The following is a 24,623-nucleotide window of genomic DNA, read 5'->3' on the forward strand; positions in this document are numbered from 1 at the left end:
AGATGTTGTTTTTGTTTTATGTTCTTACAGATATCTTCACAGTCACCATTTCTTGGAATGTATTACCCTGCTACTATCCATTCCAGTCACAAGTGCTCATCCTGGTGTACTTCAGGCTGTCAGAGATGTATTGAAGTTCCTGGCACAGTCACAGAAGGGTCTCCTCTTTTTCCTATCCGAGTATGAAGCAACAAACCTGTTGATAAGAGGACTTTGTCAGTTTTCCGATCCAGATCAAGAAGAAGGTCTCCAGTCAGATAGTGCTAATGAGGATACGTTTGCCTTGTGGCTCTTGCATTCAACACAGACGTTGCAGTGCATCTCGGAATTGTTCTGTCACTTCCAGCGGTGCACAGCCAGTGAGGAAACAGACCATTCGGACCTCTTGGGAACACTTCATAATCTTTATCTGATTACTTTTAATCCTGTGGGAAGATCTGCTGTGGCTCATGTATTCAGCCTTGAGAAGAACCTCCAAAGTCTTATTACTTTAATGGAATACTATTCCAAGGAAGCTTTAGGGTAACTGTATATTTGTGTTCACTTTTTTGGTTTACTGATTTTAAACATTTATAACTTAGCTGTTCCCTTTGTAAAGAAATGATTCATCAGAAGAAAGCTTACAAAATTGCCATTGCTTCAAAGTAATGTCTTCAAAGTAGAATAGCAGGATAGAAATGGCAGGTGTGTGCCATTTGTTAACAGTTGTCATATTAGAAACTATTCAGGTCATCCAAAAAGATGTTTAGGTATTTTACTCTAGATCAAATTCAGAAAACTAGAAAATATTAGTAAAGAGGTAGCCTGTTTGGTCTAAACTTCAACATTTTTCTGTCAACCAAGTACAGAGGGCTGGGCACTCTGATCGCCTTTTCTGCATTGCATATTTTCTAAATCTTGAAAGCTTACAGTATTTTTTTTCTAGAGAAATTTGTCACTTAAGGAGTAAAGATTGAATAGCACTGACAAAGATGTATAAGAAAGTGTGCTCACTACTTACTTGATTCTAGTCTGTGCTATCAGTTTCCCGCTCTCCTGAGTATTAAAGTTTGCAAAAAAACCCCGGAATAAATATATAAAGTACACAATTAACACGTGGGTAGTTGTTTCATTCCTTATCAAGAGATCAAAGTATAATTTTGATCTGTTTCTCAAAAAACACTTGTAGGCAAGATTATTTATTTTTCTTCTTTAGGTGAAGCTGTAATAGAGATGGAGTTCTATAGGCAGATTCTTAAGTGTTCAGGTGAGAGGATCCCTCAAATGCCCAGTATGGCAATGTACTGTTTAAGGAAATCCTTTATCTGTTTCAGTGACTCCAAGTCTAAGAAGTCAGTTGCTTATAATTATGCCTGCATACTTGTTTTGCTGGTGGTTCAGTCCTCCAGTGATGTTCAAATGCTGGAACAGCACTCGGCACCTCTGTTGAAGCTTTGTAAGGCTGATGAAAATAACACCAAATTGCAAGGTACAGTATGTGCTATTATCAAGTAAATTGTTCAGAATGTATAGCAGAAACCTTTTATATGCTAGTAATTAGTACTTCATGATCATCTGGTTTTGATAATGTATATAATGAAATTCCCCTTTTAGCCATATATTAGGTTGAGTCACTGAGAAGATATATAATTTTTCCTATTTATGTTAATAAGGGATCTTCAACTTGATAATCTTCCTAGTGAATAATTTATATAATATTAATTACCAAGAATATCAGATAACAGCAGGACGTTTGTACTCTTTGGAAATAATTAGGAAGGCAAGATTAGTAGAGTCGGTGGTTAACTACTATTTTGACTGTATTGTGTTTTTCTGCCTTTAGTCCAGAACTCCAGGCACTTATGAAACTTAGTGCACTATTAGGGAATGGAAAAAAAAACCTTCTACGCAAAACTTCTAATTTATCAGTTTTTCCAGCGATTAGACTCTTGTACAAGGATCAATGCCAGGCTGGCCAGCCATGTTATAAAGTCCAATGAAAAGTTCCTCTTCTTGCTGTTCTACTTGGCAGCCCTTGGCTTCCTTAAGTACTTTTGAGATAAGTTGGGTTTTACAGCCTGCCTTGCAGTTTAACCAATTTAGGCCATTCTTGACCATGAAGGGATGTATCCCGAGTTGAAGAGCTTTCACAGAGAATACCCTGGTGGCCTGGAGTGAGGTTTTACTTGAACATCTTTTTAAGGAGTTGGAAGAGTTGGATTTTGTTTGTAATTAACTGTTTGTGGTTGTATGTACGTGAGGAGAATATGCTGCTCTTTCAGGACTGAAGGGCTCTGTCATGTATTTTTAACTAGGTCGAGTAGGGACCTTGATTGCCCAAGGGAGGTTTTTATTAAGTGTATTTGTCTAATTACAAATAAGTATAAAACATTAATAGAATAAAATTCTAATAGATACTAATTTAATATTGTTTATAGAAACACACTTCTTCATTAGGGACTTCTTATAAAATGACTCAGAAGTGGAAATGTTTTGCCAATTTCATTGCATTCCAGATGATCAGTTACATAGCGTTTGGAAGGAAGTAAGCTGCAACTTTGGTCACATGCCAAAAATCATTTCAGCACCTAGCTTGAATTCAGTAGTACTCAGTTCATGCAGATCAGGGGAATATCCTGCCTTAATGTGGTGGGGGTTTTTTTTCTCTTCATTGGTATGTTAATGAAAATTGATTATTTTTATGACCTTTGTCTTACAGATTTCACCTGTGCACTTAATATTTTATGTGTGAATTTAATTACTTTTAAGGCTTTTTTTTTTTTAATTTAAAAATGTAATGATATGAATTTTGTTTGCTGAAATATCTTGTCTTTTTGTTTTCAGAACTTAGTAAATGGCTTGAACCTTTGAAAAATCTTAGATTTGAAATTAATTGTATTCCAAACCTCATTGAATATATTAAACAGGTTAGTAAAGTGCCGACAACATTTTATTTAGTGGTAATGTTCTGTTTAATAATTTGTGTGGGGAAGGAGGGAGAGAACATGTGTGTGCACACGTGCATATTTTTTAAAATCTCACTCTAAATTCCCCTCTTTCTAATTTTATAATTTTCCATATATAGAATCCAATTATTGGACAGCCATCTTTGATTCATTCCCCATCTCATCTCCCCCAAAACTGCTGCAGGGGGGCAAGTAGTGGGAGTGCAGTTAGTGTGGGGAGGTCAAGTAGCTTGCCCCCTGCTAGTGCCTGCCCTCTGCCTGCTCCCCCACCCCTCCCCCTTACTTCATGTTGGCAGGCTGTGTCCTGGTTCTAGCCTGGGGCGGCGAGCACAGCCTAAGCCCATCCCCACTAGCAGCCATGAAGTAGCAACTGTGGGCTGCACACCACTGCTGCAGGGTTGGGCTGGGGCTGGGCTTAGTACCCAAGGCTAAAACGTGGACAGAGCATGCCAAACTGGAGCAAAGGTAAATGCTGGGGGGAGAGGGGAAGGTGGGGGAGCTGAAGCTACGTGGGGAGAGGGGGGAGATGGCAGGGAGGCAGGGGCAGGCAGTAGCAGCAGATATGGCCCTGACCCTTGGGAAGGGCTGGAGCCTGAGCCACAGCAGCTGCTTGTCCCCACCATTACCCTCATATGTGACTTTTAAGAAGAGGGTCCCCCACCTCCCCCCCACTATGGTAAATTAGGGAAAAAAATCTCATCCTAGAATCAAGTAAATATGGTCAATGTCAGTCAATCAAGCAGTGTCTTGCCATGGTAACTATCAGTAATCGGTTTACTTTTTTTATAACATTATGATGATTGCTTTTCAGATTCCAGCCTAGTTAAACAGGTTATTGTAATGTATCACGTGTATCTTTGGTAAAAAAAAAAATAATTGCTTATAACAAATATTCTTACTTTTTTTTTTTTTTTTTTTTTTTTTTTTTTTTTAAAAATTTTAAAATTTTAAGAATATCGATAGTCTGATGACCCCAGAAGGAGTTGGTCTTCCTACTGCCCTCCGGGTTCTTTGTCATGTTGCATGCCCACCACCTCCTGTTGAAGGTATAATACAGATACGTCTTCATTTATTGGTACAGAAATATTAGTTCTCCAAGTGCCTCCAATTTAGTCACACCTAAAATATAACTGTAATTGCTGAAAAAAGATAAGGTGTACAGAAAAGTTTGTTTTTTTCCCCCATTTACAGGTCAACAGAAGGATCTAAAATGGAACCTTGCAGTTATTCAGCTTTTTTCTGCTGAAGGAATGGACACCTTCATTCGTGTTTTGCAGAAATTGAACAGTATTCTTATCCAGCCTTGGAGACTCCATGTCAATATGGGAACCACAGTTCACAGAGTTACTACCATTTCCATGGCCCGATGTACACTTACTCTCCTTAAAACAATGTTAACTGAACTCCTGAGAGGTGGCTCTTTTGAGTTTAAAGACATGCGTGTTCCTTCAGCTCTTGTTTCTTTACATATGTTGCTGTGTTCCATCCCTCTCTCAGGCCGCTTAGATAATGATGAACAAAAAATTCAGAATGATATTATTGATATTTTACTGACCTTTACCCAGGGAGTTAATGAAAAACTTACAATTTCAGAAGAAACCTTGGCCAATAATACTTGGTCTTTAATGCTAAAAGAGGTTCTCTCTTCAATTTTGAGAATTCCTGAAGGATTTTTCTCTGGACTTATACTTCTTTCAGAATTGCTGCCTCTTCCACTGCCGATGCAAACAACTCAGGTATAATTTCAATTTAAACAGAAGCTTAATTAGTCACAAGTACCACCTTATGGATCATGTTCTTTACGTGAATAAAAGGGTGGCCTGAAAGCTATAAAAAAGATTTTTAATTAAGTAGGTTGTTTTGAGGTATATTTAATGACTCATCAGAAATCAGCTTGTGCATATTTTGTGTTTAATAATAGAGTATTCTAAAAAAATGGTTGATTCTGATCAATTTTACATTGTTCGTCACTTATTTAACTACTAGCACTCTGGTATTTCACCGTATTACTTAATAATTATCCTTGCAGCTTTTATGTGCAATACTAAATGTAGAAACGAGTTGCATAGAGATGTTGATTTCTCAGTGTATATTAAGGCTTCCTATGGTATTTTACATTTTTTGATCTGTAACAAATGAATATCAATAAGTGGGCTAATTTTAAGATTTCATTTGCTCTGATGTGGGATTACAACCTGTTTCCAAAACATACCTAGTCTGTTGTGATGGTTATTAGTTTAGTTTCTAATAAGGGTTTAAATGCCTGCAACGTTTGCAGTTCTCACTGATATCACTAAATCAGAAGCATCTGAGAGGGGCAGAATTTGGTCCTTACTGCTTGTTTTTCTCTCTAGCTGAAATGAGCTGTTATAACTCTTTTAAAGTACTATGTTCCTTCACAGGTAATTGAACCCCATGACATATCAGTGGCACTCAACACCAGAAAACTGTGGAGCATGCATCTTCATGTTCAAGCCAAACTGCTACAAGAAATAGTTCGTTCTTTCTCTGGCTCATCTTGCCAGCCAATTCAGCATATGCTGAGGCGTATCTGTGTTCAGTTGTGTGACTTGGCTGCACCAACTGCCCTTCTTATTATGAGGACAGTCTTGGATCTGATTGTGGAAGATCAACAAAGGTATTTTTATGTTCTTTGCACAAAGTTATTTTTTTAAATACCCATAGAAGTTTTAACCTCCATTTTCTGCAACGATTTTGTAAAGTGAATAACATGGATGTTTAAAGTTTTAATTTATCAAGAACAGACTTGGATGAATCCTCAACTTGAGTCTACTACAGTGCCCTGCATTGCCAACCAAGCAAGTCATGTGTTGTTTTTTAATTTAGATCATTATACATTTTGTGTGTGTTTTTAAGAACTGTTGGGGGGGAAAAAAGTTAAAACCAATTATGAGCAGGGTACATCTGTCCATATATACTTAGTTCTATTATCTATTATTAAATAGATATTGAATCAGTTTACATACGACAACCACCCCTACTTTCCAGGGATACGAATGAAGATAGAAACATCTAAGTACACAAGCTATAGGTTTTGTTTAACATTCAAAATTCTTTAACATATAAGCCTACTATATTGAAAAGGATTATACTCTATAGCATTGATTTTTTTAACCAGGGTCTCTTTTGATCCTTTCAAGGGTGCCACAGGGTGCAGTGTTAGTACTGTTAAGTGTGCAAGCATGATTCATAAGATAAACCCAGAGATTTCAAATAAGAATCTATAGTGTTGAAAACATTCTGACCTGGTGTGGCCTTTCGAGTTGTTTGTAACAGAAGAATTGTTCGGTGTTATTTTTCTGTATGCAAAAAAAGAGAGAAAGCTAAGAGCTGGCACTTTCTGAGGTGTGCCTTGAAAAGGTTGAGAAACCACTGCTCTAAATAAAGTCTTCCTAACTGTAATATGTAAGAGCACTGATTTTTAAAGTACATTAATGTTGTTTCAGCAGCACAGAAGATAAAGAGAAACAGTACACTGGCCAGACTGCTCGGTTACTTGCTTTACTTGATGCCCTGGCTTCACACAAAGCTTGTAAATTAGCCATTTTGCATCTAATTAGTGGAACAGCTAAAGGTGATGAAAAGTATGTGGAAGTTTTCCAGGATCTCTTGGCTTTAATGCGATCTGCTGGGGACAATGTTATTCATCAGCAGTGCACTGAATATGTAACTTCCATTTTACAGTCCCTCTGTGATCAGGTATTGTATAAAATTAAATATGAGTAACTGCATATTTTAATACGTAATTGGGGATTGCATATGCATGAAGAAGGGACAGTAGCACATGCACTTCTAGACTACTGTGGAATTGGGGATTGTGCCATATGTCACCTGGAAAAGTGCATTTGTTTGTCATTGTCTTGAATTTAATATGATCTTGACTGTACGCTTAGGGCAGCCTTTCTGTTTTCAGATGAAAACTAATGTGAGAGTTCTCCCAGATTTTTTGTAGCACCTTCTGGCATAGATTTGGGTTGTTCAAGGGTACAAACTCTGAGGTTTGTCCTTGGAGGGGTGTCTTCTTCTCTCTCCCCCCCCCCCCCCCCCCCCCGTCTTTGTTAATATTCTGGAAAAGAGAGGATTAGATCCATGCCACAGTGAAAATTTACATTGGTGGCTCTTGGCTTCTTTGAAATGAATTTGTCTGTAGTCTTTTTCCTAGTGAGTAGGTGTCCATAATATATAAGAACAACATTTTTCCACTTTCATCCTTTTTTGATCATTAGAGATACCACCTAGAATTGAATGGATATTGGAGAGTGAATAATCTTCTCGGCTGAAGAGGGTGGCTTGTTAACATTAATATTTGGGAACATGGATGGGTCAGTGGTAAAACACTCCTACCTGCTCTTGGTTGCTGTCTGCAACCTGGAAATATATGGGTGATCATGCTCCAGGGTCATCCCTGGCAGTTGCTCTCAGGCACCAGAGACCAAAGTCTCAAGAGCATCCACAAATTGATGTCCACAAGGTGGTCTTGCTGGCCTGTTTGTGGTTTTGAAACATGCAAACTAGAGCAGGAGGCAGTGTGTCCTCAGGTTCATGCTGCCACTGCAGTGTAGACATACTTAAAGTGCTATTCTGACAGCTTCAGAACTAATTGAAATAATTGAACTAATACAAAGATTTACTTTTAATTTGAATGCCTTTACAAATACAAGGTATTTTCAGGTTTTTTATAACTAGGTAGTAAGAAAATACAAAAGTTTTCCTAATGAAAGTGATCTTCTGAATATGTGGTCAGTGTTTATCACTCTTGTGTGTAATAGATATAAGAGTCATGTTTTCTTTTCACAGGACATTGCACTAATTTTACCAAGCTCATCAGAGGGATCTGTTTCTGAACTAGAACAGCTCTCCAATTCCTTACCAAGCAAGGAACTGATGTCTTCAATTTGTGACTGTCTGATGGAAACCTTAGCTAATTCTGAGAGCACCTATAATTGTTTGTTGACATGCATCAGGACAATGATGTTTCTTACAGAACATGATTATGGATTCTGTCACTTAAAGAGGTATTGTGTTATAACAGGTTTTTAACAAACCAAACTTCTGCTTTTTATGTCAAGATTTCTTATAGTTTTGTTTGTATTAATAGTATCTAAAGGTATAGTAAAGTAGTATCTGAAGTTCTGAGATGACTGGGGGCTCCATTGTATTAGGGAATAAACAGAGTGAGAATTATTTCCAGCAGTGTCTGGTAGAAGTTATGGATGTCCAGAAACAACTTTAAATGCTTGGAGAACATTTATATTGAAATGTGAGGCACCTACAGAGCTCGGGCCTCCATGGTAAGGAAGGAGCTGATCATGCATTCAAGGACTACGTTCAAAATTACACTCCTTAGAAGTGGCTGGATTTAGGCCCCTGAGTTCTTCTGTGCATCTAGCCTAGTGATTTTTTTTTCAACCAGGGTGATGAGGCTTTTGAGGTGATGGTTTTAAGAATGCTGCATAATATTAGCACTACTAGGAGTGCAAATACCTACGCATGATTCATACCCAGAGATTTCTAATTGGAATCCATAGGGTCAAACCTGGAACCTGCTGTGTTGTTTGTAACAGAAGAATTGCTCTTATTTTTCCCCAGTCAAGTAACAAGTGAAAACTAAGAGCTGCTATTTTCCATGGGGTGTATTCAGTCTACTGATGGGGTGACACTAAAAAGGCTGAGAACCACCAATCCTAGTCCCTCTGTTCTTTGTCTAGAGTGGTATTGAGCTGCTTGTTGGATTTGGTCTGTGGTAACAGAAACTAATAAAACATATCCTAGACCTGAGGCTTGAAGACTTCTTAGATACTACTACAATAAATATAATTGCAGAGACGATTCTTGAGGTACACATAATCAGACCCTTGAGAGTAATGGTTCAGTCTAAAGGGAATAGATAGGTTCCAGTTTTATCATTTATCCATATTCAAGTTGTAGCAAATGGTTGACTTCATTATTTTCTTTATGCTGATTTTTCTTTTTATGAAGCAATACAACACTGTGATCACAAGGTGGGGTATTAACACTGGGTGTGTCCCCTCTTCTCTCCCTCTCTTGTGGTAATAGCTCTCTAAGAAAACACAATGGTGCACTGTACACTGTATTGAAGCGAGTAGTAAGCAGCTTTAGTAAGGACACAGGAGAACTGGCATCCTCGTTTTTGGATTTTATGAGACAGATTCTAAACTCTGACACCCTGGTAAGTGAATATGTATTAAATGTTTTTCAGCTGGTTAAGTACTGGTTCTGTTCCAGTAAGAGAGTTGATATAAAATAAATATAGCTATTAGTTCTGAAATCACTGCAATGTGCAGTTCTGGGTATAACGTTTTGTCACTGTTAATTTAGTGCCGCCTTTATTGGTTAATAAAATTCAGTGTATTTTGCTAAAATGTCTGTAAATGAGGAACAAACTTTTTTCCAGCAAAGTAATTACCACTGTATTCTGTAAGGAGTATAATGCAGTCATCTAGCTTTCAAAAAATGTATATTGAATTCAACCTCAATATTAAAACAGTTTTGATTTGTGCATACAGTTCTCATTTGGCACTCTGGCTCACATATTTCCCTTCAGTTCCATTCTTAGTGTGGTGTTCCTTTTTTACATTAACTGCCAAATCGGGAAAAAAAAGTTTGTATATATTTCTTATCATGCCCTGTTAAAGTAATTTCAAAGTACTTTGAGTGGTGTTTATACATTTAATTATTCAGCTAACTTGAGACAGCAGCTATAGTGGGAAAAAATGATAAATAAATATATGCTTGGGGAAAAGATAAATTTTCAGTAGATTTTTCTGTTTCTTAAAAAGATTTTGCATTAATTGTAAGTGCATGTTTAAGACATTTTTTACAGATTACTTAGGCTGCCCTCCTTTAAAAGTTAGTTTGTAAAATGATCAGCATAATTATTGGGTTCTAGCTTCAGATTTGAGTGTTATAACAAAGACCTGCTGCGGGTGTTTCTGAAATTGGTGACTTCAGTTAAAAAACAATCTAAAATTAGCGATAAGTAGCAACCTAAAATATTATTAATACTCAATAAACTGTTTTCAGTAATTTCCAAGGGAATCCCTTTTAGGGAGAATCTGAACATGTCCTTTTGATTTTCTTTTACTAAAGGATGTGTTTTGTGCACATCTTTTATTTTAAAGTCGTAAACATGGAGTTAAAGAATCCCCTTTCCTCATAGGTGTTGGTGTGTGTTGAAGTATTTTTTCTTTTTCTTTTTGTATGCCTGTGTCTGGGAGGAGGTAGATGTTTCTCTAGACAGCCACAAAACTCCATTTGCATTCTCTTCTTTTGTGGTGCTCTGCTTTAAAGTATATCTGAATGCTATAGATTTTGCAGCGCTTTTACAAACCTTAATTTTAGTTTTGAAAAACTTGACATGTCATGCTTTTTTTCAGGGCTGTTGTGGAGATGATGGAAGTCTTATGGAGGTAGATGGATCTCATCCAGCAAGGACATTAGGTCTGACTACTGCAGAATTAAAACATCTGTTACAGAACAAAGAAGAAAACCCTGAAAATTTTCTGCTTGAACTGGAGAAACATGTTTTGGTAAGAGGATTTTGAATAATGAAGTCCTTGTTGCTTTCTTAGCTTATTCTTAGCCTTAAGAAGCAGATCTCTCTCTGTATGCTTTTATGTGCAAGCTGATGATAATTCATGGCAAGGGTTGATATGAATGGTGTATGTTGGGTTAGCTAGTTATGTATTCTGTTTACTGGTGGTTTATTATGCTGAGAGGCGTCTGTGAGATTGAGACCGTTCCCACATATTTGAGGGTGTCCTTTCTCTTGAGTTTAGATAGCAAAATAAGACGAGAAACAACAGATGAGTAGAAAGAACAGGGAATAAACTAGAGCAATTAGATTGTTAATATAGTCAACAGTGGGTCCAGATCACCAATTCCAGGTCCACTGTCAAGTCAGCAGATGATAAATGACATTTTGGACTCGAGAGTTGACTACTTGTTCTTTTATAGAGTATTAGGGTGCCCTCTGCTGTTTTTCCTGCTTGCTAGGTCTATTTACATTTTAGGATACATACATGAATGGATCATACTGAGAGTATTAAAAATAGTTTGTGGTGCATTTTCTTCTTTTAACTGGCATCTGTCCTCAGCATTGAGTATTTTAAATTCTGTGACTGGTCTGACACAGGAACGTTCTAAAGAAGATGATGGCCTTGAATCCTTATTGGACAATGTTGTTGGACTTCGGCAGATGTTGGAATCAGCAGGCGATCCTTGTCCGCTGAGCGACCAAGATGTGGAACCAGTTCTTTCTGCACCAGACTCTCTCCAGAATCTGTTTAATAATAGGTAAAATAATAAATATGTTGCACACTGGGTGGTTTCTTTGAAACAGTTTATGGGTTAGTACATTCTTGACAGGATATATTTTTCTGTGGTATGCTGTGAAGTTTAACTGTTGTTACTATTGTGACTTTTTCTTTCAGGGAAACAACCTGTATTTCATCAATCTAGTATTTTGAATTCAGTATGAATGCTAAAAGTAAGGGTGTTTCCCATAGTAGCTTCTTTATGCTAGTTTAATAAAGAAATCTGTTCTTTCTTTCAGACTGCCTTGTTCTTAAGTGAGATGAAAGTTAAATATAACTTGTAGATTTAATTTCACATGAGGCAGTTAGAGCTCAAGTGTATTTTCATTTTGGTTTTCTAGAGATTGTAGTTAGTCTAATCTTGGTTACTGTACAATTGTGCTTGCTGAAGCTTATATTTTATCAAGTCCAGAAGTACACTTTGTATTTATAGCAAGTCAGGCCTTTGAATGAGTCCTGCTACAGTAGTTGTCCAAAGTCACGTGATGCTCCACTACACTTGCATTTTTGACTGAAGGCTAATAATGTATTTGCTATTCTTCATTACAGGACTACGTATGTGTTGGCAGATGTGATGGATGACCAGCTGAAGTCTATGTGGTTCTCACCATTCCAGGCTGAAGAAATTGACACAGAGCTTGATATGGTAAAAGGCTTAATTAAAATTGAGGGAAAAATAACAATTAGTGTATTTAAGTGAATAGTAGAGTTCTAATCACACCCACACCCCCATCACCACCACCCATACACATGTAGAGCAGCAAAGAAAACATATCCTTTGTAAATGGTTTCTGTAAGGAAAATGTGCATCAGACTCCTGTTCATCTTTTCGTAGCTTTGCTTTACTTTCTTTCTGTTAACATATACAGCTGCTGAGTCTTTCTCCTCTCACTCTTGTACAGATGTCACAATGCTGAATTTTTCAGACTGCAGTCTGGGCAGAACAAGCCTTGCACGAGCGCTAGTCCACTTGGATACATAGACTGTCTTTCAAAATTTGATGCCTAGGGATTGACCTTACTGAGGTCCATGGGAGTAAATATGCAATTGCTGCAGCACCTACTACTGTATTTACTTGATTCCAAGACAGGGTTTTTTTTTTCTCCCACTTAGGTGAGGGAAAGTGGGGCAGTGGGTCAGAAGTGGTGGGGAGGGGACAAGCCACTTTGCCAGCTCCCCCTAGCCACTGTTTTCACTGCTGCAGCAGTGGGAAGGGGGGCAAATTTAAAAGGAATCTCCAATAATTAGATTCTGTACATGGACAATTGTAACACATTTATAAATTGTTAGACATTATTAAATGTATAGGATATAATTATTGGGGGGTGTCTTGGATTTGGGTCAGTACAGTATTTTGATGGGCCCCAGCTGGGCTGGTCATATGCTGCTGCTACTCTTTTCTTGGAATAGTGGTATGCTCATTAAGGTGAACTGCATTCTTTTATTGCAGGTAAAGGTTGACTTAATTGAACTGTCAGAGAAAGGCTGCAGTGACTTTGATTTACAAGCAGAATTGGAGAGATCATTTTTGTCAGAACCCTCATCTCCTGGTAGGACAAAAACTACAAAAGGATTCAAACTTGGAAAACACAAGCATGAGACCTTCATAACTTCAAGGTAGGAAGCACTGGTGATTCTGTATCATAGTATTAATGTATTTTGCTGAGGGAAGGAAATATCTTCCTGGGAACTGGTAGATACTTGATATCTGTGCAGGCCGGGTGTGAGCCGAGACCTTTTTCGTGCTGCACGCGGGGTGTGGCGTCGGAGAGAGAGTCGTGACAAGCTAGAATTAGGCACAGACTCAAAGCAGTAGTTTTAAAGATTGTTTACTTACACCAAAGATAGTCGTGGTGTAGGCTGGAAAACTTGCTTGAGTTGCGGTTACAGACAAAGACAACACGGACGGTCACGTGGAGTTTGCTAGGCTCCACGGAAACAGAGCTCCGGATGCTCTGGGTGAGCGCGCCACCAAAATCGGACTCGTAGATACGTCTTATAATATTTGCTGCTCGAAGACGGGAAGAGGTGGGTGATGGATCAGGTCGCCAAGCTCCTCTGAATCTCACACAGGGGTCTTTACTTCCCTGCCGTGTACCCAGAGTCCCCACGAGATGGATGTGGAGTCCTCTTCGGCTTGGGCGGAAACCGCTCAAGCCTCTTATATGGCTAACAGGGCAATCGTTAGACGCCCCGTGCGGAATAGGGACACAAATTTGCATGCAGGTGGCGGGAACTCTTTTGCACCGTGCATTTCTCTTGCAACTTGAGCAATGCACCCTGCAAAAGAAGCTGCAAATAGGCGGGAAACTCGTCCTTGCACTGGAGTTTTCCTCCGCAGCAGAAAACTCCACCGTGCAATGAAGTTGCAACCTGGCGGGGATAATTCTGGTGCCGAAGCGCGCACAAAATCATACCTTTGGGTTATGACAATATCAGTCTCGCTTTTTTGTATACTAGCAAAAAAGTTTTTTCAAGGTTACTTCCCACTGTGTAGGTATGAATGTAGTGAATGAAGCAGCAGAGCTTGTTGCAAAGAGCCAGGCCTGTTATGTTGAGCTTTGTGGAATCTTTTTTTTTCAATTTGCATTGAATACTGTTACAGAAAATGCCTGATGTTCAGCTGGAGTAAATTTTCTGATTGATTAGTTAAATAATCATGTTAACTTTTTTTTTTTTTTTTTTTTGCTTCAATAGTGGCAAATCAGAATACATAGAGCCTGCAAAGAGAGCACATGTTGTGCCCCCTCCTCGAGGAAGAGGCAGGGGAGGATTTGGACAGGGTATTCGACCGCATGACATTTTTCGTCAGAGAAAACAGAATACAAGCAGACCTCCTTCTATGCACGTGGACGATTTTGTTGCCGCAGAGAGCAAAGAAGTGGTTGCTCCAGATGGGATACCACCACCAAAAAGGCCACCAAAAGTATCGCAGAAAATTTCTTCACGTGGGGGATTCTCAGGGAATCGTGGAGGACGCGGCGCATTTCACAGTCAGAACAGGTTCTTTACTCCACCTGCTTCCAAAGGTACGTTGCCTTTTTTGCTTAGGATTTGGAGTATGTGAACTACCAGTTTGGGTAAAAGATGCAGCAAGAATATTATTCCATTATTTCTATGTAAACTTCATAGAAAGCTTCAAATAAATCAAGCTATCTTAATGGTGGTTAAATATTCTCAGTGTGATTTAGCTGGGAAAAAGAAATAAAGCGTATGTGACTGTTTTCATGAGAGAAGGGGTCCCTACATTACTCTGGAATTAAAACAAAGCTTTGCTTAATTGGGTTTTTTTTTTCCTTTTCTGGTCAGGGTGGTATCTTTGTAAAAATATTTAGCTAGACCTTTGTGTTCTGGTCAAGTGCTCTTGTTTTTAATGGCATTTAGAATGCATTATAATATTAACAAAAATACAGTGGGCTCACTCTGAAGTGATATAGGACTTGGTCAAATGAAGCGTAAGTGTTCTGTCTTCCCTCAGCCCCCAACAGTTCAGATAGTCTTAGAAAAAACAGGAGCCCAAAAGGAAAATATGCAGTTTTCAGCAAGTCTGGCTAGAAATTCCCTTGCAAAATGTAAAGAATTTTTTAAAAATTTGGAAACAAAAGTAATGCCCAGTGACAGTTAAGTTTGCAGTTGACAATATTGCATCCATTCACAGTCTTCAAAGTGTGAAAATGAGAAGAGAAAGGGGAAGATGTGCATTCCTTTACACTTCCACATTGCCTGCAAAACTGTTGGCAATATGCATTAACACAGCATAAGGCTCTCACTTCTGTCTTCCAGAAGTAGCTTCACCAGACTTGCAGTCTATCCTGGCACTTCAACAGGGACCTCCTGTTTCTGTAGCAGCAGATCAACACATCTGACTATATCGCAGATCCCATGCATTTGGGCAGTTGTTTGGTTTAATCCTGTAGTGGTTATTACTGAGTTTGATTGTTAGAGAGAACTCCCCTTTTACACTCCCATCCTCACTTTGGTGCATTTGCTGTGCCATTTTCTTTTGTAATGCCTAAAAAGCTGTAAAAGTACTCTGTAGACCAATACTGTTTAAAAATGTAAGTAAAATGTCTGACTTAAAAATATATATATATTTATTTTAAGAATTGTAAACTTTTATTCACCTTGTATGTGGCAGAGATTAAAATGCAGAAAAAATCTTCATTTTTTTTCAGCCACTTTGTGTCTCTTGCATTTAGGAAATTATAGTCGTCGTGAAGGAGCCAGAGGGTCAAGTTGGAGTGCACAGAGTACACCGCGAGGCACTTATAATGAAAGTAGAGGGGGTCAGAGCAATTTTAACAGAGGCCCACTGCCACCATTGAGGCCTTTGAGTTCTGCAGGTATATATGGTTTGATTTTTGTAATACACTGAAATGGTCCTCAGACTGCTGGAAGGTCCTGCATTATTTCCTCTTTACAAATTAAGCCATTGAAATGAAGTGCATTTTTAAAATATATATGACTATGGCCTAATAAATACTTTCACTAAATGTAATATAGAAAATTACAGTATTTGCTAAATTGAAATCTTAATCTTGGTATCTGAATTTTGCATTTGTGTAGCTTTTGTTTTAATACCACTATGGTAATTGTAGACCTAGTTAAAGCAAAACAATGCTCGACTAATAAGTGAAAAGAAGAAAAGTAACAGTCCCTGTCTTCAGTTTTTGTCCCTAACACAATGGGGTTTATATCCATACTTACACCTTTTTTAGATGCCAGTACTATACTTGTATTTTCTTCGCTTCTAGGCTATCGACCCAGTCCCCGTGATCGTGCTTCTAGAGGTCGTGGTGGAATTGGGCCATCTTGGACGAGTGCTAATAGTAGCAGCAGTGGTGGCTCAAGAGGAAAGTTTGTTAGTGGAGGCAGCGGAAGAGGTCGTCATGTCCGTTCCTTCACACGATAAAAGTGAGACCTGGAACATCCCAGCAGTGTGAATTTCTTAAGCAGATGATAAAGAAAAGCTGAGGCACTAAAGGACCAATTTAGAGTAACTGGTATCAGGAGACAGCAAGGAAATATTTTTGTTGGAAGAAAGCAGTTTTTGTTTGATACAAGACTTGAAATTTCAATAAAATTCAAGACTTTTTGTGTACAGTTGTATATTTTTGTTCCTTTTGAAAGAACATTTTAATTTTTTGTGGACTTCTATATACATTACTCAGTAAGGAACCTATTTGAGTTAAGACTTGAAGGATTTCTTTCTATAATATTCACTGTGCCAAAAGAAAGGTACAGGGTGCGTGTGTGTGTATGTAAGCTTTGTGGGTATTTTTTTGCAGTAGTATGTAAGGCAGTTTGATTTTTCTCCCCTCAGGTTTAAAGCTATAGGCTCGTATTTCTATTGGTCAGTTATTAAATGAATAAAGTACATCTTACCAATATTTTAATGAATAGGAGGAAATCATAGCAAATGATTGCTTTTGATGTGTGAAGGAACAGAAAACTTACACATGTAATTTAAAAGCTATTTAAGTATAAGAATTTTAGATTCTTAAACATATCCCTAAACCATTGAAAGTATTGGCAAAACTTAAATTGACTTCCATGAGAGTAAGAGACTGCCTAAAGAGGAACTCTCCTTAGGGAAGTCATGACTGTAAGTCTCTATGTTAAGAATTTGCTCATCATTCCATCTGGAAAAGTGTGCAACTTGTAGAAGAGGTCATAAAGGAAAGTATCTGTAGCATTTTGGGGATGGAAAGAGTTAATGGCTTGCTTGCTGGCTCTTGTATAACTGGGGGAGATGGTTTAAAAACAGGCTTCAATAAAAATGAAAAACGCTATAATGAATCAGCCAACTGAAAGCTGTGTTGAATACATCCCCTGGATTAGCTTCCATAATTATTTTTGACATTGAGATACAATGCAAAAAAACCCCCAACTGTGAAAACTAGGAATGATAAAAAAAACCTTCATAGTTAGGTCCACAGTCACATTTATTTTCATGCTGAACTCCTCTGAGAATTTGTTTTGTACTTTATATTAAGTATTTGTATTTCCTTTTAATCCAGTGGATTTTTGTCCTGTAAGGAAGAATGCAGTTTTTCAGTACATCTGCTGCATACTTACATGAAGGCTAGGAGGTGAATAGTTACAGCCTTATAAAGATAAGATGTACATTAAATGTTCACCAATGGTAGCTAGCTTTCTTTAAGTTTAATATTTCATTTATACATAGGTCTCTTTAGATGGTAAAGGATCTAAATGTAAATGAGGACATGCCCAGCTAGTTTATATAGTTCCACTTTAAAGTGATCTTAATATCCTTTGCTTAGCCAGCATGATGTCATAGACTTTAAAACCGTATTTCAAAATGTACTCTGGGCTAAGTAAACACCATGCATAAAAATCCCATTTAGCTTTATCCACTGACTAAATTTGTATTAACAGTTTTAGTTGAGACCATGGAGAAGGCAAATGTAAAGGGGTCCTTATTTGTGGAGATACTATGTATGAACACCCCACAACATTCCATCAAATCAGTTGTTTGCAAAAAGTTAATTAACATGACCTGTAAGAGAGGTAAGGTTGATCTGTTAATTAACTGGTCATGGCTTAAACGGAATAACTTAGGTTCATGTAGATATTGGTTCATATGTATTTAATATTTATAAAGTAACATCCTTCAGAAAATTATTGGACAGGAGAATCTAAAGCTGCCTGAATTGCAAAAATAAACCTACAGATACCCAAGTAAATCAAGGAGGATGGAATTTTACTCATAATGTAATTGTAATAACTAAAACAGGTGAAATTCTAGTAAGCATTTACAGGTTTGTTGCTATTTTTTTAAACGGAGGAGCATTGCATAAATATTTTGTAAAGCGGTCTAAGGCTCTTCTCAACCATGTGTTTTGAAAGATTTTATTACTATATTTTTAGAAACTTTACGAAGTGAAGCTGTGGCAGAGATCATGTTTGATTTGTTTTTAGTGAGAGACTTTGAAAAGAAAAATCTGCAAGTGTGGAACAGACTTGTAAATATTCAATTTTGCTTTATGAAAGTTTGAAATACAGCATGTCACACTCGGCACTTTCGAACTGGAAACAATAAAAGGTCATAGATAAAGGTGAACAAAATCTAAGTAAATCATTAGTCAGACTTGAAAACTGAGCAGCTTGTCTACCAGTTTCTTTATTAACATGGTTCTGGAATTGAGTCGCACACAGTCCATCCCTTTCTGACAATGTCCTTGCAAAGGGAAACCACCCCAAAAGGCACAATTCTGTGCTTATACAGTACTGTAATGAGCTCCAGGCACTAAGTGGGGGCAACGGAATGGGAGGGCGGGGGGTCAAGCAGCTTGGAGCAGGAGGAAGTGGCTAGGAGCCGGCAGTCAGGGTGGAAGCAGTGCAGCTCAAAGCTCTGGAGTTGGAGCATTTAGGAGGGGGCAGTACCCTGCAGCCAGGAGGTTAATCCTCTCACTGGGTGCTAGCAAATTCGAGGTGTTATATTGTGGCTCAACATGGTTTTTGGTAGCACCTCTGAGATCATCATATCCTTCCCCCCCCCTCCAATCATGGATCCCGATTACTGGCTCCTTGTCACCACTTGCTCTGTGTGGCTGAAAGCCCCACTGCCAGATATACCTTTGCTGCCCAGGGTACCAAAATATTAGTTACACCTCTGCTTATTTAAGTCTAAATCTTATAAAAGGTGCCTGTGCAACTGATGCTGCTTTACTGTAGTATTCTTCCTATTGGGTGTCCCTTTGAAGCTGTCACAGTTTTAAGGGGCTATTTTGCAGCAACATTTGATATCCAATTTTTTTCTGATGGGAATTGAGTTTAGCTTAAATATTAACCGCCAAATTATGTTAAATCAGACATTATGGAGAATAACCCTTGGATAAAACCACATTTTACTAGGTAAGTTGGATCAGAGTGGCTTTTAGTGTACTGGTTTATCTTACCTTTAAACCTGCAATATAAAGGTTTGGTTTCTTTATTCCTTTTCTTATGAGTGTCTGTCCAGATGCTGTTCACACATTGAAAGGACAGGGAGGTCTGGTCTTCATAACTATTCAGTAAGCAATAGGGTTGGGATACTGCCGAGACCCACCCAGCAAGAACAAGAGAAAATGTTGCCGTGGGCAGGACTGGGCAGAAATACATATTTATCTCCTTTAGATCATAAATGCTGCTTTGATTCAAGTGGAATCTTTGACATCTGAGCTTTTTGAACCTGGAAAAGCTAAAAGATAGTTTGTTCATTTGTGAGACAGTAGCAGGGTTGGCCTGTCTCTTTTCTTAGAGCTCCAGGTGTCTTGCCAACTATATCAGTGTGTATGGGATCTTGACCAACCCTGAATTTACTGACAGAGAAAACAATGTGCAACAGATATTCTTTGTTCTATGTTTATGCCCTAATTAAACTGCAGGTGGCCAGTATAAAAGCCAGAATGACCTTTGGATGTAATGAAAATGGACATTTGAGGAGATAACTTCAGTTATTTTCCTCCCTCATGCTGCAGATGCTTTAGCTGTGTATTTGGTCCTCTGAGGGATGAATGAAATGGTAAACGAAGACTACTACAAGACCCAGCCAGAATGCCTCAAAAAAGCCAAACAGATGAATTTTGATACCTAAGCAAATGACCTATGGCCATAGGAACATCCTCTTCTTTGGACAAAGACTTGCTCGTTTAGTTAATACAGAATAGAGATGTACCATGATGAAGGGGCTTTGGTTATTCTGCAGTTTGCAGTGAGAACTTTTCAAGCAATGGCCATCAAATTCATTATTAGTTGTTTGTTTTGAATCACTTATTATGGACTAGGGAGGATTTGGCCCTCAGGTTATTGCGTTCTGAAGCTTGCAACACTTCAAGAGCTCTGTTGTCCCTCCAGAGTGGAGGAGGCTGGCCACTAAAAGCAGCCGTATACAAACAACTCCTCCCCCCTCTGTGAGGAGGGAAGGTCGTATCTTGAGCAGAAGACTACATCATATAAGAGCTCTGTTACTTAAATGTATCCCGTTCATAAGGCAGAGAAAGCCCTTTAAGTCTGATTCTTATTTCAAATCAACTATTCCTGGCCTAAAGAATACTTTAGCTATTGTTTTCCTGCATAATAGCTTGGGAATAATGAAAAATGCACTTGAATATCTCTAGGCAAAGAAAACACCAGAATTTACATAGTAGAAAAGTGAAGTGAAGCAAAAAGAACAAGTCATCTTACATAAACTACCTTTATTAGTTCAATTTGATACAAGCCTTACGTTGGCTTCTTTTACAGATACTATCATATAATATTTAGTTCCCAAATGCAACTTTTAAAATCCTACTTTTCTGTCTTTTCATAAAGATAATAAGTGTCATTTTTTGAGTAGATTGGCACTGAACTGTAGTGCTGGAAGACGCTTGAAAGTTGCACAGAATTGCAGGTATTTAAAAAGGCACCTATTGACTGAAAAAATAACTCTGCTTAAGTTTTCTCTGTGCCTCCCAGGAATAAATGGTGTGGATCCACTGAAGTAGTACATATGGAAACAAAAGGTCATATTTGGTCTCTGTATGTATCATCTTGGACTCCTAAACAATATCTGCAGAGAAGCATCACATCTGGTGGCCGTCTACAAACTGGCCAAGGGGGACCAGCAGGCTATGGGAGAGTCCCTGTTCCCCCGAGCACTACCGGGAGTAACAAGGAATAATGGCCGTGAGTTGACAGAGAGTAGATTCAGGCTAGATATCAGGAGGCGCTACTTCACAGTTAGGGCAGCTAGGAGCTGGAACCAACTTCCAAGGGAAGTGGTGTTCATTCCTACCCTGGGGATCTTCAAAAGGAGGCTGGGCACTCTTTCCTGCCCATGGCAGGGGGTCAGACTTGATGTGATCTACTTAGGTCCCTTCCGACCCTACCAACTATGAAAAAATAGCCAGGGAGCAATGTGGCAAAATTTATAGGGTTCCTTATTTTAATATATTTCAGGAACTATTATTAAACTGCCTGGAATTTAACTTAAAAAAAAATCTTATACTACCTAATGATGTTTTAAGACATTAAAAACACACCACAATTTTCCAACTAAAATAGTTATGGTTATTATTTTATGTTATTTAGCTACATCATTCATTCACTTTTTCATCTAAGGAAAAAAAACTTTCTGTATAGTTCGTGATGTCTGATAATATACAATATATGTTAAGCTAAATTTTCATCTTATCTAAATATTAGAATCAGCCTAACCAAAATAGCTTAACTGGGAATATTACCAGCAAACAGATTTCACTGCAACTCAGTTAAGCTAAGCATAAGATCCTCAATGATCACAGTTTCTTGGGGCATCTATACATATGCTCCAGGATGGAGGTGGGGGTGCTTCAATATAAGTGACTCAGAGCCACTCTAATTAAAGCACCCACAGTGTCACATGTATTCAGTGTCCTGCGCTTCAAAATGGCAGTAGGGGCACTTGAACTAAAGCTTGTTCAAAGAGCTTTAGTTAAGTGCCCCCATGGCCATTTTGAAATGTGGATGCTGAATACTCATATGGAGGCTTCTGGAGCGCGCTAACTGGCATGCTCTAGTAGACTCGCAGCAGACTCGATTAATAGAGTCTGCTCCGATGTGTGCTGTTACATGTATAGTTGCCCTGGCATTCCAAAGTCCTGCTGAAACCAATCAAATGAAGACTATTCTAGTGTTACCTTTCAATAAAGAAAGCAATTACTGACCACAAAGATCTAGCCTAGTTCACTAATTATTCCACAGGAATTTTTAAGCTTCTGGAAGGCTTGTGTGGGAGGGAATTTTGAGTTGTGGTCGGGCATAAAAGCCAGGGAAGACCAGGTGTCAAACTGATTTTGGTGCATCTTTAAAGTCACTAGTAAACCAGATTAAGTGAAACAAAATGTACTAATCTAATGAATAGATTTGACTAAAGGAAAGGTGGTTGATATTCTAGTCTTCCAAATAAACAGCAGGTGCTAATTCTGCTTCCATGACATATGAAGTCTACTTTTTCTGTTGATAAGTCTTTAGTATACAAATAGGTAGTATACGAAAATGTTATACAAAGCCCCCAGGCACCAAGTTGAACCTGACCTGATTTTTATGAGTCGGAACCACACATTGTGGTTCAAATGATCAGTTCTAATGTGCATTTCCGGAAGGATAATCCATCTGGTCTTGCTGCTTAAACGCTGACTTCAGTGACACTCTAGCAGACCAATTTCATTCAGTTTAAATGATGAAGGAAAATTTCTACTGGGTAGTTTTTTTAAATGTTTGCTGTAACTGCATATCCTGAAAAAACAGCTGTCTAGGTTAATGCTACAAAACCACCAATGACAAAGATGGGGGATGGGTGGCAGTGGAAGAGGGTGAGCTCAAAATAAAAGCAGCTCTGGGTTTTGCCAGCAGGTTTGAAGGAGGCTTGCACCACTCTGTGCAAAGTAAACACATTCCACAAGCCAAGCTCTTTAAAAGGTATGGCTATTGCTTTACAATCTTACACTGCTTTTGACACAGCTGCTTAAGAAATGTGCTAGGATCCCAGGTTAGAAAAAGGCTACTAGTATGATCCAAGGGTTTGTCTACACTTAGAAATCAATCCAGAAAAACAGGCCATGAATTTAAAGTGGAAGGGCTATTCTAGGAACAACTCCCCGGTAGACAGATTCAGAATAGGAATGTCCATAAAAGGAGCTTGTCCAGTCAGTGCCGAAGTGTAGAGAAGCCCTGAGCTTGTAAGGTTTTCATTTTCTTTTCACTAGTAAAGAAAAATGCTAAGAATTCTAAATAAAATAAACTGAATTCCTTAACATTTAATTTTGGAGGGCAGGGGGTAGGATGGAGAAGTGATTGTAAGTCTGTTAAAGGTAGTGTAAATACTAAAGAAGGCTACCTTCCAAAATAAATCTTTGGTTATGTTCATTTGCTATAAAGATTTAAATACAAAGAATAACAAGGCACATAAGGGTATTGTCTTCTAAATTAGAAAATTAGCTTAAGATTGTGTCACCTGAATATTTTTCTGAATTGTTCACAATTAGAGTTAGCAAATTTAGTAACTAAAAACAGGCCAATTTTTATTCTACTGCATAGGTATGAAGACAGAATATGGTCTAACAGCAGTGCTAAAAAATAGTGCAGCAAGAGTCATGAGAAGTTTAGAGAACAAGAGCAAGGTAACTAGATTGCAGCTGTGTAAATTTCTAAGTTGGGGTGGGGAAAAATCTGACCTATGGGCCGAATCCGTTTGGCCCATAATACACATCCCGCTACCCTGGGTGCGCAGTGGGGTTGGGGCGGCTCCTTCCGGTTGCCGCCACCAGCCCCAGCCCTGGGGAGACTGGCAGGAACCTGTGTGCACGGCCCTAGCCCTGACCCTGGCCCATCCTGCCCCCACTCCAGACTGGCTCGCCCATGCTGATCAGCAACAGTGGCAGCACCTAGGTAGAATCTGTGCTGGGCATAAGGGAAAAAGTAGCTGCCTCCCCCTCACTGCTGCTGGGCCCTTCTTGCTGTGGCTGCCTGGATCCCATGTCCAGGCTGCCCTGAAGTTCTAACCCCTGTTACCAGCACCACCTCTGGGCTGCCCAGCATGGCAGTGGTCTCAGTAGAGGAGCCACAGGGCATCTGGGTGTGGGCTCTGGGCAGCTGCAAAAAGAAGGGCCTGGCAGCAGTGAGGGGGTTGCTGTTTTTCCTCTGTGCCCAGCAGCAGCTTCTGCCTGGCTGCCGCTTCTCATTGTGGATGGGCTGGTCCAAGGCAGGCATGGGGTGGGCCAGGGTTGGGGCTGTGCACACAGGACCCTACCGGTCTCCATGGGGCCGGAGCTGGCGGCAGCAACCAGGAGCTGCCCCAGCCCTGCTGGTCTGGAGCTGGTTTGCTCTGGCCAGGGCAGGTCTGAAGCAGGTACAGGGTGGGCCAGAAACGGCTGTGCACTTGGGTCCTGGCTGGTCTGGAGCTGGCTTGATTCAGCTGGGGCAAGTCTGGAGCAGGTGTGCGGCGGGCTTGGACAAGAGCTGTGTGCTCAGCTGCTACTGGGCAATAGTGGCAGTGGTAATGGCAGGGAGGGGCTGCAGGGCCCGCAGGCTCTGGGTTTGGTGAGTTGTTATGTGGGACGGGGGGAGGGTGCAGACGGGCTCACAACAGCTCCCCAAAACTACTCATGTGGTCCGCAGGCCCAAATAATTGCCCACTCCTGTTCTAAATGTTCACAGTCCTCAGATATAAGAAACCCCACAAGTCAAGATTTGTGGGTCTGTTATAAAATCCTACTGTTGCTGTTGTATAGCTCCAGATTTTAGTAGTCTGAAATCCATGTAACCATATTTCTTTTGTATAAAATGGTGGTCTGTTGTA

General features: G+C 39.2%; 1 protein-coding gene across 4 annotated transcripts in view; it reads left to right on the forward strand.

Annotated features, from left to right (window-relative positions):
- VIRMA (vir like m6A methyltransferase associated) overlaps positions 1–18,386 on the forward strand; it is a 49,374-nt gene extending 30,988 nt beyond the window's left edge. For 2 of the 4 annotated variants that reach the window (XM_014518207.2, XM_025199416.1), the window contains 16 exons: positions 31–522; positions 1,314–1,468; positions 2,824–2,906; positions 3,898–3,991; positions 4,137–4,681; positions 5,348–5,583; positions 6,413–6,665; positions 7,764–7,981; positions 9,024–9,156; positions 10,364–10,516; positions 11,122–11,282; positions 11,852–11,948; positions 12,753–12,919; positions 14,000–14,331; positions 15,478–15,645; positions 16,057–18,386. In XM_014518207.2, the coding sequence (XP_014373693.1) occupies positions 31–522; positions 1,314–1,468; positions 2,824–2,906; positions 3,898–3,991; positions 4,137–4,681; positions 5,348–5,583; positions 6,413–6,665; positions 7,764–7,981; positions 9,024–9,156; positions 10,364–10,516; positions 11,122–11,282; positions 11,852–11,948; positions 12,753–12,919; positions 14,000–14,331; positions 15,478–15,645; positions 16,057–16,214 (3,445 nt within the window). In that variant the 3' untranslated portion in view covers positions 16,215–18,386. The remainder of the gene's footprint in view (positions 1–30; positions 523–1,313; positions 1,469–2,823; positions 2,907–3,897; positions 3,992–4,136; positions 4,682–5,347; positions 5,584–6,412; positions 6,666–7,763; positions 7,982–9,023; positions 9,157–10,363; positions 10,517–11,121; positions 11,283–11,851; positions 11,949–12,752; positions 12,920–13,999; positions 14,332–15,477; positions 15,646–16,056) is intronic. The other 2 variants (XM_006020010.3, XM_014518208.2) reach the window with 2 other exon arrangements.
- Positions 18,387–24,623: the final 6,237 nt, after the last annotated feature.

Source organism: Alligator sinensis, unplaced genomic scaffold, assembly GCF_000455745.1.
Source record: "Alligator sinensis unplaced genomic scaffold, ASM45574v1 scaffold273_1, whole genome shotgun sequence".
Classification (NCBI taxonomy): Eukaryota; Metazoa; Chordata; order Crocodylia; family Alligatoridae; genus Alligator; species Alligator sinensis.